At 46.4% G+C, this 20,174-nt stretch overlaps 1 protein-coding gene across 2 annotated transcripts in view; it reads right to left on the bottom strand.

The window, feature by feature from the left end:
• Positions 1-20,174, bottom strand: part of LOC142893643 (voltage-gated potassium channel KCNC1-like) — a 45,757-nt gene that overhangs the window by 6,073 nt on the left and 19,510 nt on the right. The window contains exons 3-5 of one of the 2 annotated variants that reach the window (XM_076034432.1): positions 10,898-11,879; positions 8,241-8,435; positions 6,892-7,020 (exon numbers count right to left, since the gene is read on the bottom strand). In XM_076034432.1, the coding sequence (XP_075890547.1) occupies positions 6,899-7,020; positions 8,241-8,435; positions 10,898-11,879 (1,299 nt within the window). In that variant the 3' untranslated portion in view covers positions 6,892-6,898. The remainder of the gene's footprint in view (positions 1-6,891; positions 7,021-8,240; positions 8,436-10,897; positions 11,880-20,174) is intronic. The other variant, XM_076034433.1, reaches the window with a different exon arrangement.

Genomic DNA, 20,174 nt, shown 5'->3' with positions numbered 1-20,174 from the left:
TCTTTTGTTATTGCTATTGTTTTTTGTTGTTTTTTTGTTGTTGTTTTGCTTGGTGCACAATTCCCGACCCCCCAAAAAAGAAGAAAAAAAAAACGAGGCGTCAGTGCAATCGGTCCCCTCCTTTTTGTTTTTCTCCCTAATCCTCTGCACCGTCCAGCACCAGTGGTGAGCCGGCCTCCCTGCTACAGGATGGAAGGGATGGGGGAGCGACAGCGGCGCAGCGGTCCGGGAGCCTCATAGCTTTCAAAGGGTGGGCTAGTGATGGGTGCGAGCCGCAGCGACGACCCCGTCATTCCTGATATGTTACTGAGACTGCGAGACTTCTCGTAGCTCGTTGCTTAAGGGACCCAAAGTAATTTAATCATTTCACATTATGGGAGGAGTGATGAAATAAAACGATAGAATTAAAAAAAAAAATAGATAAAGGTGAAATGATTGATGGGTTTGTTTTTTTGTTGTTGCATATTTAGGACATTATAATGACATTGTATGAAAATGAGGGTCAAGGTGTACAAGAATAACAAATTGCGAAAGTCATTAAATTATAAATACATGTAAAGGACAGACAAGGACAGACACAGACAAGACGGACAAGACAAGACAAAACAAGAAAATGCGAGTTATGATATGTTCGTATTTCAAGGAGTTTCCCAAAAAAATAAAAAATCTTTAATTTTTAAAAAAAAAAAAATATATATATATATATATCTATGGACATAAAAAAGTAACCATAATTCAGCCCGTTGAAAAAAACACCCGACACTTGAGAACAATGAGCGTCACGTTCGGGTGTTTTAGACAAGAATCGGGACAATTTGACACTAGAACACAGCAGCAGTGATCATTTACATTCCACTAATACAGAGCAAATGTTGACCACATGAAGTTTCCTGTTCAAAAATAAAACCAATCAGCTTGTGGAGCAAAAAATAAATAAATAAATAATCAAAGTTTTGGCCACACAAACTTCACATTTTCATTACTTTTCATCCTTGTAAACTTCTAATGGCCAACACACTACATGTCCTTCCTACAACACTTAGAAATCTCCCTCCCCCTTCCCTCCCCACCTCTGACCTCTGACCCCCGACCCCCCCAGTAATCACATCTCGTAACGGAGGTCGGTTCACTTTGGTGTTAACAGCAGGAAATGACACGAGGGCTGGATGGGAAGTGACTCTGAGGTCCAAAGCGAGGTGCCGCCAGCGACCGCGGGGCCCTGCTGCAGGTGGAACAGTCCCATCGATTGGCCATCGTGTCCTTTACTGCTGTCGCTTTGGTTCTCACAGCATGCGGGACTTAAATTCCCCTGGCAGGATGCGGCCAATGGGAACACAGGTCTGCGCAACGTGTTGTTGTATCACGTGAGGTGGAGACGACACCATTGGTAGGTAGCTGACCTGCCCTAACAATGGCTGTCCGAGCAGTGATGGCTGGAGTCTGACGCTCATCGCATTAGCTACCAGTTCTTGGTGTTTTGTTATGTTGTTGTTGTTGTTGTTGTTGTTGTTGTTGTTTTTATTCAACTGAATTGGTCTTTGGAGATAAGAGTGGAAAAACTCAAACCATCACCAGGTCACAGTCGGACAACATAACATAGAACACCCATCAATACAGTGCGACAACCCTTTGTGCCTTCCTGCTAAAATGAAAAAAAAAGAAGTCCACCACTCCGTTCTTACACGCCATAAATAAAACTTCCTTTTTGATTTTGACCGGCCGAGGCACATTAGTCGGATGGCGTCTCGGTAAAATATTGATGATGCACCTTCGCCACGGCTGCATCCTTGGCTGAGATTTCTGAGAAGAAGCTGTCTGGTCGCTCGCGAGTTCGGACACCCCCCCGTCCTCTCCAACTAAGCGTGTATCTCCACAAATTGTTAAGTAGCGCCGGGAGGTGTCGTGGTTTTTTGGGGGTTTTTTTGCTCAGTGAGAGCAGGAACCAAAAACGGGAAGGAACAAATCAAATAATAAAGCAAAGCTGTTTTCACCTCACAGCAAAGATAAGATGCGACCGGTTGGGAGGAAAATACCGTCGAGAGCAGGGAAAGACTGTCATCGCGCACAAGCTAACCTAACCACTAAGCTAACCAAATAAAGCTATATAATAGTATATATTAATACTTTGTAGAATCCATGAAATTCAACTAAAGTAACTTCTAGCACCCTAAACTCTCTGACTCAAGCTACAGCCGGCAGAGACGTCCGACTGTGTGAGTGTGCACCTCATGCTGAACACAGTGACAACAAAAGCTCTTGATTTTACAAAATAATTCCAATGGATATTTTCTCAGGTATTGACCAAAACTAACCATGAGAAGTAGTTAATGCAAAAGTCAAAACACACAGATTTCTCAACATAAAAGGCTCAAATGAGGACATAAAGACTATTTACATTTAACATGTGACTACTGAGCTTTTTGCTATTGGATGAGATATTCAGCGACGCCGTTCTCATTTCAATCAGTGCCTTTTCACAGTTCCAGTTCAGATGGTTTTAAACACTTGTCAAGTGTGACATGAGTGAAACAATGACAAAAGGTGGCGTGGGATGTTTTCCCATTAGTTAATGAGGGTGAAACTATGATATTGTTTTGTTGTTGCTTGGTTGACACATGTATCGGTGGGCGACAGCTGATTGGCTCGCCGCCGCGCCGACCGAACACATGGCAAGTGCTTTGGAAATTAGGAGAAAATGAGTCGTGTCTCAGCCGCCGCCGCCCACCACGGTCGGCTGGCCGCCTCGCTGCGCTAAGCGCCGTATTTTACAACGTCAACAGGGAGTTTGGAGCCGTGGGACCGTCCGCCAGGGGAGGGAGAAACCAGCGCGGCTGATGATATAATTTCCACCCAATGTCACACTTAATTCACAGTGCGGAGGGAGCGCGTACCTACCTACAGTCAGACTTTAGTTACACTTGCGCTGCAGTGGCGGCCTGGGGGATGAGGATGAAGAATGAGTGTTAATCACAGGAGGCGGGGGGGGGGGGGGGGGGTGTCTTTGGGGAGGTGGAGATGGAGACACAGAGGAACAGAGGGAGAAGACGCTGCAAATATCCTTTTAACCGAGGCAATAATCGCACGCGAGTTCTAATAAGAACAAATCAATCCCGCACGCGGAGCCGCTCGGCCGCCCGGCCAGGATTTGCTGAATGGACGGATTCTATTCCTGGCACGGCCGCATGCCATATCTTTCTTACATGGGGATAAAATGCCTGCCTGATCTTTGGTTACCCATAAATAGATTTATGGATCGCCTCGTGACCATCGAGTGCATCCACACGCACGCGTGTAACGGCCCCCAGATCTCTGGAGGGGCCTCTGGAGGGGAACTCGAAACCCAATCCCGTTTCCTGTTGTCACTATGTAGGTCACGCGGACCTGTGTTCCTCAGCTGTTATCATTTAATATTTCATCTGCATATATTTCTTGCATAAATATTCATTGCATGTGCACGCGTGCATGAGATGCATTGTGTAGCGACGGCGCATCTACTTTCCTTCCTTCTTTCTTTCTTTCTTTCTTTCTTTCTTTAGTTAAGGAGGATTTTCAAAATCACGGCTCAAAGAATATTTGCAGAGGTTTGATGGACGAAAACAGCGGCATTTGTCGCGCGCTGACAGACATGCACGCACGGCACCTCAAACACACACACACACACACACACACACACACACACACACACACACAGACTATGAGCTACTGGAGAATACTGACAGACGGCAACACTGACAAGTGTTAAAAAAACAAAACAAACACATTTTCACACTTCACTACAGCGTTACATTGAGCTAAAGAATTAGTTTGACAGCAGCCGGTTGTTGGACTTTTGTTTCGCTAGCTGTATTGTCGCGCAGCATCGTAGTTCTTTTGCAGCTTCTACAGTGACTCAAGGATCTGTTTCTACCTCGTTAGTTTTTTGTTTTTTTTTACTTAATAAGTTTTGGCAATTTCTGAAATTGTTAATATAATTAATCCCAATCATCCCTGTTTTTGGTGTAACTCAGTGATAAACACATGCCAATTGATTTTAAAACTAAAAGGAAGAGACAGGAAGAACAAAGGGAAAGTCAAAACACCAAATGTACAAGACCCAAAGTGGAGGAAACAAATGATATTCACACAGACAACAGCAATAAAGAAACGCCGAGGACACCATTGATACAAAAGTATAAATATATATAATAAATATATATCACACTGAAACAAATCAACATAATAAACCATGGGAAAACCACCAGAGAACACTTCACAAAAAGTTAAATAAAAAGATATCGACACCATGTTAGAAAACATATTAAGCACAAAAAAAAGAAAGAAAAGAAAGTGTCCCAAATACAATGAGGAAGTGGAGGGAGAGGGAGAGACAGAAGCGAGACCCCTGAGGGTCTCCAGGACTGATTAAAGTGGCCAATCAAAGGGATGATTGTCCAACCGACCATTGAAATTAGACATGCATTTTGCAAAACAAAAACAACAAAAACAACTGTAACACATTTTATGGCCCCAACAGTCAAAGGGGTGAAATTAAATAAATAAAAAAAAGAAGTGACCAAGATATTTTAAATGTGAGTATCTACAAATCAAATCAAATATCAGCACAAGAACTCAGGATTAAGAAGCACCAGAATCCCTCTTTAAATGAAAGGAGGAAGTTCACGATAGTGAAGACATGATTTTCTTTGTCTTTTTTTTATATTGATGTTAACATTATGTTAGTGTATGTGAGGAGTTTGAAAGGAGGACTGCTTTTGGTCTGGCCAGTCACATGATCAAAGGTCCCATATTATGCAGAATTCACGTAACTGATGTTTTCTTTGCTTGCACTGCTTTTCAAAAAGAAAGAGAATGCTAAGTTCTGAAATCCAGCCCATGATGATGTCACAAAGGGCTGTGATACTTCCCCCCAGGTTAGTCACAACACTCCAGCCAGGAGCATTTAGACTGTCACCAACGGAGAGGCTTTCCCTCAATTCCGTTGCTTGGTCCACTCATCAGAGTCAAGATGAGCGCCTCAGCTCTTTGTGATGTCACACAGGGAATAAATACAGCCATGATACCTCTCCCAGGTGAGTGACGACAGTAATCATTGAGTGAGTTTCCCAGTGATAGTTAATCTCTGCAAAACACGTGTCCGGACATAAGCCCTAAGCAACCGACATGCACCTTATCCATGTTTAAAAAAAAAAAAAAAACTTGACTTTTTGCAGATGAAACCGAGGGTTTATTTTCACAGGAAGCTGCAAACAGGGGGCTAAATATACTGAGTCACAGATCTCCAGAGCTGTGCAGCTGGAGTCCAGGATGTACAACTAAGACCTGGCAGTGGGAATAATATGGGACCTTCAGATTCTTTACTTTTTCCAATAGCATCAAATTCAGCCGCTGTTCATCTGCAGCCTCTTTAACAGTGTTTGAGTCGGACGGCCGAAGCTCCAGCGCCTGGTTTCCTCCTCGTTCTCTTCAAAGAGGGATTGTTGCTGCGCTCTAACTGCACTCAGCGAGGCCGCCGGCCCGGCGGTCAGACCTGCTCTGCTTACCTGGGACCCGTAGACTCGTTAGGGGGTCGTGAGGCTTTCAGATACCGAGTGCAGGTTTCTAACCAGTGATGCTGCTCAAAGCCTGAACTCAACTTGTGGACGACACCAGGCACTGAAGACACAGATAGACACGCGGTCCAGGCAGCAGCGTCTCGGAGGCACCTCACGCACAGCAAGCGAGTTCTGTTAGCCGTTTTTTTTTTTTTTAATGTCTTTATTTAAAAAAACACCTTGCTGTTGTCAAGTGTGGCGTGTTTTCCGAGAGGCACCATCCCTGGACCCTGATTGGCTCCTCAGACCCCAGAGGGCGACGAGCCACGACAAGGCGGCTGCGGCACAGCGCTGCTGCTCTGAGCATCTAAGTTGGCCAGAGTTGCATTTCAATTCAAGTGAAAGTAACTCAGTTTGCTCCATATCTGGGTAAACAGAGCTGGAAATGATTTTTTTTCTTTATTTGTTTGTTTTTCAAAAGGCAAATAAGGCCTTCCTGAGCAGCAGCGTGTGTCCGCCTGCCGAGGTGGAGGCCCGTGGGGTGTGCGGAGCGACACGTATATCAACACTGTATAGAAAAAGTAGGAAGGAAGCGAAAAGTAAAAACAAGAAATAAAACTAAGCCACACACACACACACACACGCGACAGCACGAACACGACACTCAGACGGCATTGAGAAGGACAGCGTATAAAACAGGTAAGGAATGAGAAAAAGCCCACATACACACGCGTGATATGACACAACCTGAAGAGAGAGACAACAACAACACAGAGGCACATCAGACAACAAGGTGACCCACTGTTCCCGCTCCAGTCTTCTGCACTCTTTGTTAGCTTGGTTGACACAGGACACGACAACTGGGTTACTTCTCACCCCCGCACGCGCGTGTTTGTGTGCGCGAGGGAAGCGCTCATGAGTACACAAAGGACAGATACACACATTTGTGCGCACAACTTCTATTTTTCTTTTTTTTCAAAAGTATACTTGTCACAGTGCAGTCCCGCCATCGTGACCAGGTGAGATTCTTTTTTCTTTTCTTTTCTTTTCAAACACACGTTGTAGGCACAATGACACAGTGGTAAAAACACAGCAGATGACGACGAGCACCTGAGAAGCCCGAAGCTAAAAATTAGCTGGCAACTCTGAAAGGCACTGAGGGGAACCCTCACTTCAAACTCCACTGCACACTGTGGGCACAATGTCACGGAGGTGCTGGTGCATCAGTGATCTGCGCTCATGCATAGCGTGCCGCGCATCACCGACGAGCCAAATCAGACTTTGTGTGACTACAGGCTCCTTTAAATTAGCATCGTTACTATATTACCATTATTTTAGTTTTAAATTTCATCAGCTTTACCTCGGGCCTATGGTTTGATCCAGGAGGAGGTGGAGTTTGCATTGAGGTCCTGCTGTAACAGAGACCCTTCCATCTTATACCAATCCTCAGTCAGAGGGGAGTCTGGGCTGGGTGCCAGCGCTGCTGCCTCTAGTTTGTTGTCAACAACAAGGGAGGTGTTGAGAGTTTGGGGGGAGTGTGAGGGAGTGTTTCAGTGCAGGTGGGCGGCAGTGGCGGAGGTTTGGATTGCAAGTAGTAAAATGAATCAAGGTGTCATGGGCACAAAGATAATGCACGAGGAGGTCAGTTGAAAAAAAAGAGAAAAAAAAAAGGGAGGAGTTGAGGTGCAAAACCAAAAGGTGCCAAAGGGGGAGGAGGAGCGTGGATTTAAGGGTGAGGAAGAGGAGAAGGAGGAGGGGGGGAGGAAGATGCGAGGCAGGTTAGGACAGGAAGTCATCACAGGGAGGGAGGGGCGTGATGGTGGGAGGTGGCGGGTGGGGGGAAAGGGAAGGGTTGGGCGGGGGGGGGTCAGCCAAAAAAAATTAAAAAGGAGGATGAGAGGCAGGGACAGAGAGAGAGAGAGAGAGAGAGAGAGAGAGAGAGAGAGAGAGACAGGGAGGGAGAAACAGAAGTGACGAGAAGTAAATTAATGCAATGGTCAAACCGTCGGAGTCCTGAAGACAAAGAAAGAGTGAGAACTGTTTCATGAGCGCCGAGAAAATGAGACATCATGGGAAGGACAGACGGAGAGACGGAGAGACGCCGGGTGAGTCGATGGAGAAAGAGAGGAGGAGGAGCGAAGAGCGGAAGGGGATGGAAACCCGTCCCGTCTGAGGAGGAATTGAAAAAAAGAAAAGAAAGAAAAGAGAGACAGAGAAAAAAAAACAGTGATGGAAACACACGGAGAGAACGTGAAGAGGTGGAGACAAACAGAGCAGAGCAGGAGAGCCAAGTGTGTGCGTGTGTGTGTAGACGTGTTGCGATTGCGTGTGCGTGCCCGTGTGTGTGTGTGTGTGTGTGTGTGTGTGTCGCTGCTAGCGTATCTGCATCTGAGGCTGCCAGTCAGTCGCTGAGGAGGCTCCACAGCGTCTCATCCCAAACTCACCTTCCCTGCTCGGCTGAAGAGGAGCTCAAACACAGAGACAAACATGCGCGCGTGTGTAGTGAACGCACGCTAACACACACACGCACACACACATTATACACACACACACTCCTGCTCTACATATGTTGACGGCATGTTTGTTGCCCCCGCTCCTCTTGCTGCGTGTGTGTGATTCTGTGTACGTGAGCTGCACAGCATTCCCTTGCGCCCCCCCCCCCCCCTCCCTCCCTCCCTCCCTTAAACACCCCCCCGGCGTCAAACGTACCTTTCCGCACATTCCCATCTGTGGCACGGAATTCCCTGGTGTTGAGCAGGAAGCAGGCGCGGTCCTGCTGGTAGCGTTCCCGTGTGGGACCTCGCCCGATGGGGCTCCGCTCATCCGGGCTCAGCACCTGGTCGATGGTGGGACAGTCCTCGTTCGCTAGCGCGGCCGAGGCCGCGTCGCCGTTCTGCTTTGAATCTGAGGAGAGGAGGAGGTGGCGGAGGAGAAGGGAAAACGGGGAAACAACAGGAGTTAATGAAAAAAAAGAGGAGGATTCTTTTTATGTTGTTGTTGGTCAAAAATGTATCGTCTTGCTTTCAAACTGGGCATTTATGTTTAGGTGGAGAGTCTCCCAAAACTGGAGTTATGAGTCTAAATTACCTTTGTGAAAGAAAGCAAGAAAAATATTTAAAGGCCAAGTGTATCACATTTGGTAACATCTAGTGGTAAGAAAGTGCACTGCAACCAACTGCAGACCAAATGGTTGATACATGCGAAAGTTCCAAAGTAAATCGACACAAAGTAAATCCCTCTCAGACTGAAAGACTGAAGGAGACCTCTTTTCTCTCGTCCCCAGCAGGCAAAGGCCACTCTCATGTTAGTGCTCTTTTTTTTCTGACACCACACTTGATCTCACGTGTTTCTTATGCCAGCTGTGATGCCAGAGTAAAAACCGCAGATCAAAGCACGATCCACGTTCTCAGCCACAGTGGACACATGCAGCACAATACGGCGACGCACTCTTTATGTAAATGTAAATTCCTCTTACAAATCCTTAAATCCTTAAAGTCCTAGTTTTATCCTCTTGATGTCAAAGTAAAAACATTTTCTCACTGCTATTTTTTTTTTAACTATAATTAACTATTCTATTCTATTCTGTTCTATTCTATTCTATGAGGGTAGATCTGTTTTTACACTTTATCACCATAAAAGAATTAAAGTTGAACTCTTCATTAAAGCCGCATACGACTGATGGCAGTGTCCTGACGTGCTGATGCTGTTTAGTTACTCATTGGTGTTCGTTAACTGGCTGTCCAATTAAATGTGGCAAACATCCATCAAATCCCTCCCACTTGTCAATCACTTCCAAGTGGAAAAGGGGGTAAAAGTAAAAAAAAAAAAAAAGAGAGAGAGATAGAAAAGAAAAAGGAATGGAACCAAAATAAGTGTGTTGCTCTGTGCTCTGAGTCACTCAGCCGGATGTCTGTCGGCCTATTAGCCGACGTAAGGCTTACGACTTCTTGTCAGCAAGACGACCTACAGGAAAAGCTTTAGGAGACGGGATGCAAGCCAAGCAGATATGATGTGGCGGGAGACACAGATAGAGCCAATATCCTCTGGCCGACTGCTATGAGTGAGGCAGTAAAGTAGTGCATTAAAGGTGCATTACTGTTACACGCGACTGAGGCAACCCCCAGCACTGCAGCATGTAAAGAGCAAGCAAAGAGAAGCCAAATTACCTCTCTGGCTGATTATACTGCGAGTGTGTGTGTGTGTGTGTGTGTGTGTGTGTGTGTGTGTGTGTGTTGGCAAGGGGAGGGGGGTTTGGACTGTAGAGTCAGCCCAAAGTGAAACGCATTAAGTTGTTTTAACAGATAATTGAGTTCATTCTACTTCCACCGTGTTTGTTTTGCGCCGACAGATGGACGCCTTGAGGCGAGTGTGGGTCTACCGGTTGATGATAAATTACACATGAGTCATGATGGAGCGGTGAGTTCACCGGGTTGGATCCACAATCAGCTATGCATCACTTCTCGACAGCACGCTCCCGTGCCTTCCGCCGTCACACCTGCGGAACCAAGTCCGCTTCGCCCCTAAACTGTGGATGGTAAGCTGAGAACCAAGCAGTGGAGCTGGGTTCACGCCACAGGTCTTGATGAGTGGTTCAGATTGTTTTGCAGTCACCCACCTGCAATTACTCTGTCAAACAATTATTATTTTTTATTCAAGATGAATCCCTGCCCGCATCGTTACCGATGATTATTCGTGTTTTGATTTGCATGTTTAAAATTCAGTTGTTTCTTAATTTCAAGAGGTTTTTATGTTCATATTATTGTAAAATTATTTTTAATTGGAATTAATTTTTGATCTTTTGTAATATCATTTCTAAACATTGTAGACATGAACGGACTTGAAAAAGAAAAAGAGACGGAGCCAGACAATGAAAGCAAGTAAGATCTTGCAATAAGAAAGACAGATTCTTGCAACTGAACATAATTTTCCAGAGAGGAATTTTGATTGGACCACCAAACTTGAGTGAGCTACAGAGCGAATGGCAGGTAGATTAAATAATGTCTAGTTGTGCAAAACAGCATCAGCGTGTTTATCCTACATTCTGTAGGTGTTTGGAAGAGTAGAATGAAAAGATTAAAAAAAAAAATTGAATTATCGAGCTGTCATTGAAGCCTGCAGGGACAGTCTCCATTTTTCAATCACGTGTGACGTGCAATGTCGACAAATGTCCATGGTGACACTGTTTAGACTTATGTGGAGTCAATATCAGAAGCCACACTTCCATTTTTGCGTTAGAATTCCGATTCATACCATTAGAAAATACAGCTGTTGGCACCATGTTGTGCAAAAACTCTGAAGAAGATGCTGAAGAAGACAAGGAAGTTAAAGTCAAGAACCCTGAGATTCATAAGATAAGATTCACTCACCTCTGTTTATCTCTATGATCTCCTCCTGGGCCAGAGGACAGTCGCCCCCGATGCCTCCGGACCCCATCACTCCACCGAGCACATTTCCCAGGAGCCTCTGCGGCGACGCGGTAGCCATGGCCAGGGCGTCTGGCTTGCAGTAGTTGGGGGAGCCCGGCTGCGGCGCCCGGGGGATGTGTTTGTTCTTCTTTTTGGGCAGCTTTTGCTTGGCCATGGCCAGAGAATAGTACATACCAAAGTTGTTGACGATGACGGGGACGGGCATAGCGATGGTCAGCACGCCGGCCAAGGCGCAGAGCGCGCCCACCAGCATCCCGGACCACGTCTCCGGGTACATGTCTCCGTAGCCCAGCGTGGTCATGGTCACCACGGCCCACCAGAATCCGATGGGAATGTTCTTGAAGTTGGTGTGCGCGCTGGCTGTCGGGTCGTCCGGATCGGCGCCGATCCGTTCGGCGTAGTAGATCATGGTGGCAAAGATGAGGACGCCGAGGGCCAAGAAGATGATGAGCAGGAGGAACTCGTTGGTGCTCGCCCGGAGAGTGTGGCCGAGGACGCGCAGGCCCACAAAGTGGCGGGTCAGCTTGAAGATTCGGAGGATGCGGACAAATCGGACGACGCGGAGGAACCCCAGGACATCCTTGGCAGCTTTGGAGGAGAGTCCGCTGAGGCCCACCTCCAGGTAGAAGGGCAGGATGGCCACAAAGTCGATGATGTTGAGGGCGCTCTTGAAGAACTCCAGCTTGTCTGGGCAGAAGGTGACTCTCAGCAGGACCTCGATGGTGAACCAGATGACGCACACGCCCTCCACGTACGTCAGCCAGCTGTCGGTCACCACCTCGTACACAATCTCCTCATGGGTTATGTTGCCAATGGTGACGTTCTCCGTCTTGTTGAGGATGGTGTTGAAGGCCTCATGCGTCTCCATGCAGAAGGTGGAGATGGAGATGAGGATGAAGAATAGGGAGCCGAACGCCACATACTGGAGGGGAGGGGAGGGAGAGAAAAAAAGGATAAAAAGGGGAGGAGGTCAGTTACAAGTCAGCGTAATCAGCGGAACAACAACAAGGCTTGATTAATCAGGAAATTTCTAAATCTATCAAATAAACACAACGTGTAATTCCATTGTACGGAAACAACGGGCCGGATGAGTGCGCTGGAAAAGACGTTGCCACAGTTTCGTCCATTGTCAAGCGGCAGCTTATCGGCCTTGATTATATTATATGTGACAGACACAAATGATTGTGACAAACAATGAAGCCAAACAAATAAAATGTGCTGTCAGTATAAGACAAACTCTGGGACGTCAAGAGGAAAACGGCCCGCGGCGGCTCCAGCCCGACCGAGGTGGCCAACTTTGACACGACATGGAAACTTTGAGGCACAGACAAACAGTGTGGCCCACTGGCCAGTTGTAGGAGGGAACCAGTAGGAACGCACACTGATGAACTGATAAACGCAGGATGTGTCTTAATTGTGTAGAAGGGTTGGAAGTTGAAATTTTAAAAATTTTCTATCAGCAATAGAAATAAAGCACCCATGAATAAGTAGATACAAAAACATAGAATATAAAAGACATAAAACACCAAAGAAATTAAATTAAATAATTTACAGTGGTATGTTAATAATATAAGAATACCAGTGTATTTGTTGGATGTGTCTGAATTGTGTTGAAGGGTTAGAGGTTGAAATTTTAGCCATTGTCACTATTTTTCTGGGTAGAAAATGAGGGAAAATGTATTTTTGGCTGAATTACAACTTTTTCTATTCATGTTATTCTTATTCATACACTAATCACAGAAATGCTCCGTTCACAAAGAAGTCGAACACTGAGCCATAAACCCAAATATCAGCATTGTCCCTCTTTCACACCTGTGTGTAATTCCCATTTCCAGCCAAAAACAACATTATTTTCCCTGAGCCGCGTCTCACAGCCCCATGTTCGCCTCTCAGTCTTTGTCCTCGGGGTGCAATTTCTGGACTGGGGAACAAACAAAAGATCTTATTTATATCTGCGATTGGTGCTCTCAATGAGTTCACTTCTAGACTTGAGGCGGCGGCCGCGGTGGTGGCGGCATTCCTCGACGCCAGCACACCAACCGGTGATCGCCGCAGGTTTGCGCGCAGCAAAGCCTCCTATTCAGAGTCGACCCCCGCGAGTCCATTCAGCTTGACGGCCCACCAGTTGGAGTTGCGTGATAGCTCCGTCGTGTATGCGTGCGTGTGTGCGCGTGTGAGAGTTTGCAGCCACTGCACCTCTTTCCCCGGTGCCGTTCCATTCCTACAAGCCCCGCAGTGTATTTATAGACGCTGTATACTTTGTGCTTTAGCAAATAAATAATAAAACACAGACACGGCCTGAAGAGCAAAGGAGAAAGGTAGTTCATAGCTGAGTGGGGCCCATATATATAAGAAGTGCCCTCGGTGCATTGTGTGCGTGACCGTGTATATTCACCATTATGCACTTACGTAATAACAACAGGAACAAAGTCACTAATAAGCAATCGGATGGGATGAGTTAAAGTTTCTTTTCTTTTTTTTTTGTTTTTACTCGGAAAGCCTTTCTCCCTACCAATGTGGTGCTGGATGGTGGAGGCGGGTCTTTTCAAAGACTGACTTGACGATTGAGACCCTGTTTCTTCAGGTTTAGCCACAAACACATCACCAAAAAGCAGCTTAAGTGTGCAAAAGCAGGTTTGGCTGAATGCTTCAAAGGGTTTTTTTTTGTCTAAAATGGGCAAATTAGCTAATATGGTCTCACAGAAGACAGTTTGGAACAGCACTCATACACCTTGTACAATATTTGTTATAAGTTAAAGTATATGTACGGGTCTAAAAAAATGTTTTGCTTTGTGTTTGTTTTTTGTTTGGTAAGCAAGCCAGTTGCGACTTTCTTCCGTCATCCTCTCCTTCGCAATCTTTCTTCCTCTGCATCTCCTCTCCCTACCTCTTTTCTCTTTCTGCTGTTTCTCACTAGTCGATGTCTGACCTACTTTCTCAGATTGCTGCAGTGCTCTTTCCTTTTTGTGTATCGTGAAAACCCGCGCACACATCGACACACACACAGCTGAGGTTCTCAATCATGCACCTAACTCCAACCCAGGCAAGCAGAATATCCAGATCGAGACCAAAATGTTTCCTCAAACTTCAATTTTCTATTTCTATTCTTGATAGTTGTTGTCGTCTGGATTTGGGTTTTTTTCTCATTCAAGATTCAAGATCTTTTATTGTCATTATGCAAGCATAACTAAATTTTAAAGACCAGCTCTGCTTTAACACAGGGAAAGAAAAAATAGTACACATCACCGAACATCACCACGGCCTCGACATGACAGCAGTAGGGAAGTGGGGCTCTTTGAAGTACACAAGTTAGTGTGAAAGCTGATGGAGCGGACTGGACTATCCTGAACTTTTTGCAAGGGACACGCTGAGGTAGCTCGTCGTCCCGATGATCCCAAAGTGATGTGACTGTGTCATGCAAAAGGGGGCTTTTAACAAGACAAGGAGAGCGGACAGAGAGCACAAAGGAGGGGAAGGAGGGAGTCGGACTGGGGTGGTGGTGGTGGTAGTGGGGGGGCAAACAGGGAGAGAGTAGAGCCGAGGCTAATAGAAAATGACAAAATGACAAGCCATGAAGGCGACGTCTGTCAACTGCAATGGGCGGGAGGGCCGGGGGGGGGGGGGGGGGCGGGGGGGGGGTCTCTTTGTTTTTCCAACGTATTAAAAGACGTTTGATTCACTTCCACAAATTGCTGGAAATGAATTGACTGGAAATGTACCACTGTGAGCCTCAACGTGGGTAGGTGTGCAGGTGTGCAGGTGACGCGATACAGTGGAGGTAGTCAAATTTAACTTTCATTGTTGCATCACTAAAATGAATCAGCCATAAGTTTTAATAAGAAAATAATAAAATACAAGTAAACTGACTGGGCACCATCAACAAATATTTTGCGCATGTATTTTTCAAGATTTTATAATCAATTTTTTGACAAAATACCTGAAACACACAACACTGCAACAATTTTGTAAGTATAAGGATTGTTGCCTTTACAAAAATTCAAGGCCCAGTGTGTAAGAGTTAGAGACATCTAGTGGCAGGAGAGCATATTGCAGCTAATATTGACATTAATGGTTGCCCGTTCCATACGGGTGGAGCTGCTCTTTATGTAAATACAGGAGCTTATCAATAGTGATTGCAAACACAGCAATTATTTAACCAGTTAGTTTTGTTTACAGTTTTTATCAAACTAGAATCAAATGAATACATTTTCTGTCTCAGTTCATGCCGAAAGATCATTTCACATGTTGACGATGGGCCTTTAACTTCACTGGGTTTAAGGTATGTGATCTGTCGCGAAGTGTAGCATGGAAATATGCCCCTATGTGGAAGACAGTGTCCTGCACAAAAAGTGGAAACTCAGGCGAGCAGTTAATATATTCAGGCGAGTAAAAAAAAAAGAGAGAGGGAAAAAAAGCTGAAGTAAACAGCGCGGCAGCGTTTATTAGATTTTTTCCGGCCCATCGTGTCACTTCTTTTACTCAGACTCTCCTGGATTAGCATACTCCCACACTAACACAACAGTCTCGGAGCTTTGTCTTTTCTTGTCTCGCTGGTACCGTCGGAAACGCATCACTCGAGGTTTGTGATTCAGCAGCGGAGCTTCCCCTGATTCGGGGCAACTCCCTACGAAAAACTTTGCCTCCGAGCGCGCAAGAAGAGAGAAATCCCGTGCGAAGAAGAGGTGCGTGGCGCTCCAACGGAGATGGAAACCTTTTCACACCGAAGGCGTTTGACGCTGGTTTTTGCTCTCGCCACCGTTTGGCCAAGTGCAGCCACTCCGGTTGCTCCCACCGGGCCCTAATTAATACGAGCGCAATTGCGAGGAAAAAAAAACCCACAAAACATTACTGCTGCTGATGAACTGACGGCTCAATGGTGGTTTGGCTTATTTGATTAAACAGTATTTTTGTGACGGCAGAGCAGGAGGGGGCAGCGAACGACACCATAGATCCGACCGTCCGGTCAATAATCCATTACAGCTGCCTCTTCGCTACAGATATGCAGCATCATGACCAAGCAGGGACCCGTCGTGTGAGAGAGGAGCGCTCTGTGTTTGGACATTAAAGGGACAGTCCACCCAAAATTAAGACTTTTCTTTCTTTTTTTTTCCTTCATTCCTTATGCCGACTCCTAGTTGACACACTGAGCTGGAGAGTCGCAGCGGATTCAGATTCTCCACATCAATACATTGGGGGACTACAGTGGCCATATATGCAAAGGCAAAACACAAAAAAATCCATACAGTCTCCTTTGGTGACATTTAGGACTGCAGTCCAATTTGTCTCAGAAAGGTGACACTCATGCCACGTTCATATTCCTGCAGCATTGAAATGAACTAATTACCTCACAAGGGCTCCCCGGAACAGAACTCCTGAGGGTTGCTGTTGAACTTAAAACAGGGTGTGTTTTGCATAGGAGTAATATGGAGATAAGTCTCTTGTGCGTGTGCGTGTGTGTGTGTGTGTGTGTGTGTGTGTGTGTGTGCGCGCATGACCAGGTTTTTATTATTTTGGCAATGGACAGAATTCTTCCCTCCATAAAATCTATCCTATGACAGTTATGTTTGTGTTATGAATGTCAAAATGTCACCAGAACTTCCAATGACATTGTTGGCAAGCAGAAAATGGTTTAAAAATATATGACAACAAAATAATTTGGGGTGAGCTATCCCTTTAACGTAGATATTGCACAAAAACAAAATCAGTGTGTGTGTGTGTGTGTGTGTGTGTGTGTGTGAGAAAGAGAGAGAGAGAGAGATCACACAGACAGTGGTGACTGTGAGTTGTAGCAACATGAGCGCCGCTCTGATGTGACGGCGAGAGACGAGTGCAGAGACAGCTGAGAAAAAAGAACGAGGAGTTGGAGGGAGGTGATAAACGGAGGAATAGTGATTTGTCTCTGCACTTTTTCATCTCCTCGGGCCACTCTGTAAACATTAGGACATCAATGTGTGTGTGTGTGTGTGTGTGTGTGTGTGTGTGTGTGTGTGTGTGCGTGTGTGCGTGTGTGTGTGTGTCTTTTAACTGTTTGAATGAGCCATTCAGAAGCACGATGTTCTTGCAGAAAATACCTATTGGTCACATGATGCACAGCGATGTTTATTTTTCGGATTTGACTCATCCTCCGCTGAGCAGCAGTGGCTTTTTTTTTTTTTCATATAAAATGCATCAAACAGCAGCACTGCAGCCTGTTATAGCGGTACCAATGACTCCTTTTTTACAAAATATTAAAGACCCAGCATATAAGATTTCGTAGCGCCTAGTGTTCAGAAAGTGTATTGCAGGCCATGGGACTATTAATCCCTGTTTTTTGGGGGCGTCCCCATAGCGCCGCCTCGCCTCGCCACGGTTCGATTGTGTCCCCACAGCCCCCGGTCCACGAGACCGTGGGCGGAGTCGACGCGGTAAAGCGGGACAATGTTTTCGACAGCATCATTTCTGTGCGATACACGACAGCGATGGTTGTTTCATACCTGCTGCTCGGTCTGTGGTTGCTTTTCTGTTAAAGAAAGAACAGTTTCCCTCACTGAAATCACAGTTGATCATTTATGCAGGCAACATTTATAATTTCTGGTTTCGTTTTCTGGGAGAGTAAAAGTGTAGTTCAACTTTTATATTTTCACCAAAAGTACACACGAGGCAGATACAACGGGAAACAGACAGTAAACACGACTCCTTATTTGAAATAGCTGCCCTAGCGAGCCAAGGACGACTTTATGCTGCGGTGTTCGAGGCTTCCTCGCGGCGAAGAGCCACGTCCTCTCGACGAATCCGTATTTCCTCTCGTCTCGAGACTCCTGGGATTCCCTAACTTAACGCGCCTCACGCAGGAGCAACTCAGTTTGTTCCGAGCGCTTCGCCGTTTGCCGCTCGTCGTTTTCGCGAATATGGTTGAACACACTCGCGAACACGGAAGTTGGCGTCGGTGTCCGCTCCGAAAGGGAAAATCTACGAAAACACTGAGCCAATCCAGTGCCCTGCTCGTCGCTACGTCACCACTCAGCTTGCCTCGTCTCGCTTGGACCCTGAGCGCTTGAGGTACCAAAACGGCGCCCCCTACAACCGCGTAGTGGCCAGTGGGGGCGCTCTACAACCGTACCGTGGCGAGGCGAGGCGGTGCTATGGGGACGCCCCCTTTGATGTCCCACTTGATCTCACACAGGGATTCGGTCACGGGAAACGCTTAACAAAATAGAGAGACACAAATGAGGCAGAACCTTCAGGTTTGGGAGTTAATGATGGTCTGGGTCGATTGCGTTTCGACAGACGGCCGGAGAGGACGAAGAGACGGAGAAGAGATGAAAACAGGAGTGCGAGAGGAGGAAGTGAGGCGGGTTTTAACGGCGGATCGGGGGGGGGGGGGAACGAGGAGGTGTTGGGAAGAACGTAAGTGATCCGGCCGAGGGGAGATCGTCCACGCTGATAATGGCCCTGCAGGCGTCGTGTCGCCCCGCGCCCCCTGTTAACACACACAAACACAAACACACAAACACAAACACACACGCGCACACACACAGCCCGTCCTCGCATGCAGCACTGCGCCGCGCTCCACCTTAACGGGACCCGAGTGGCGTTGTGTTTACTGCGGCACCATCCAGAAGAGCTTTATCATTACAGTATTACCAGAGCCGCTGCCTGGCTCTCTGTCGCCATGACAACCGCTGCGTTAGCCTCTGCTTCCAGGCACCAAGGGCAGGACGGAGCCTCGGCACCGCCGCCGCTGCCGCCGTTGCCGTCGCCACGGCTAAAAGGCGAGCAGCCGGAGCAAGCAATCAGCCGCTCGCTCCGGCTGATTGCTCCATGTAAGATCAACTAAAGTTGAGGGCCGCGTGACCTTGACGGAGGTTTGGGGGGCAAGTGCCCACCCCCTCCATACACCCTCCTACCCCCATTAACGATGCTTTTGTTCCACGAGCGCCCCGGCGGCAGTGGTTTGATCAGCATTAGTATGACGGGCACCACTCTGGAAAGATCTTTTCCTTTTTTTTCTCGTTTTTTGTTTTTCCAGAGGGCAGCGCAGCGAACGGCCAAGCGGTACTGCAGAGTCGGCAGCGATAAGGAGGCGCTGAAGGATGACGGCGGGTCTGAACGTGAACGAGGCGAGAAAAAAAAGAAACCGCTGGCACCGGTTCTGGCTGAGATGAAGTGATTAATCTATTGTCTCGGGTGAACGAGTGAGCGCCACGTCGCTCAAAGACTTCCAAAGTAGCCACTCAGAAGGACGGCGGTGCAACAGCAGAGTCACCTTGGGCGGCTTTACAGAAAGAACGTTAACGTGTGTGCGGTTGCCATCAGCGCCACCGTTGCCGTTACGCTTCCGGAAAAGAAACAAGAGAAAGAAAAACACTGCAGGGTTGTTGGAAGGCTCTGCTGTTTATGGCTTATAATTATGAAAGACCCCCACACACCCCAACAACCCTTCAATGGAGCAGTCAAACCCTTCTGAAGAAGACCAAGAGAGCGACCCACTGGAGGAGAGGAGCAGCACATCCCATCAGGGACGTGGCGTGTGAAATGGACAAACAGCAAGGTTGAGTGGGGAGGCGGGGGAAGGGATGGCAGGGTGCAGAAAAGATGTCTTTCAGGATTTTTTTCTTCTCTCCCCTTACATGTTGAATTATGAATCGCTTTAGTGGCTTTTATCCGTTTATGACCCTCAAACTCGTGGCTTCTTCATTTGAGGCTAAGCGAAGCTGGCAAAGCTCACGGAATGTGTTCAGGGGATGTTAAAACCTGAGACGGCCCTCGGATCATCGTTTTGGAATTATGTAAACTAAGTACAGGGAGTAGCAAACTGAACTGTTGTTGCTGTGCCTATGTTTGGATTTTGCAGAGCACACACGGTTGGTTTCAAATGACTCACTGAAGTCAAAATTTTAAATTTTAAAAAGAAAAGACTTTAAATTTAGATTAAATCCCCCAAAAAAGTTTTGAAAAAATTGATGGTGGTTCAAGCTGCACGGAATAACTGACTCATCAGGTGCCAGGGACGAAAACCACCAGATAATATAAAACAGCCGGTACCAGACATGGCATTGAATTCAAATATTTGAAAACACACGTTATTTGCGAAACAAATTGGACATGATGCACATGTTCACAAAGACATACATCTATAGAGTAATAAAAACAATTAAATGAATAGGTAAATAAACAAAAACAATCAAACAAAAGCCCCCCAAAAAAACAATCCTTAAATGTTTCAGAAAAAATTGTT

The sequence above is a fragment of the Nelusetta ayraudi genome, unplaced genomic scaffold (genome assembly GCF_046127955.1).
Source record: "Nelusetta ayraudi isolate G7.1 ecotype Tasmania unplaced genomic scaffold, CSIRO-AGI_Nayr_v1 ptg000042l, whole genome shotgun sequence".
Taxonomy (NCBI): Eukaryota; Metazoa; Chordata; class Actinopteri; order Tetraodontiformes; family Monacanthidae; genus Nelusetta; species Nelusetta ayraudi.
Note: the sequence above shows the minus strand (reverse complement) of the source record. Positions and strands in the feature narration are given on the sequence as shown.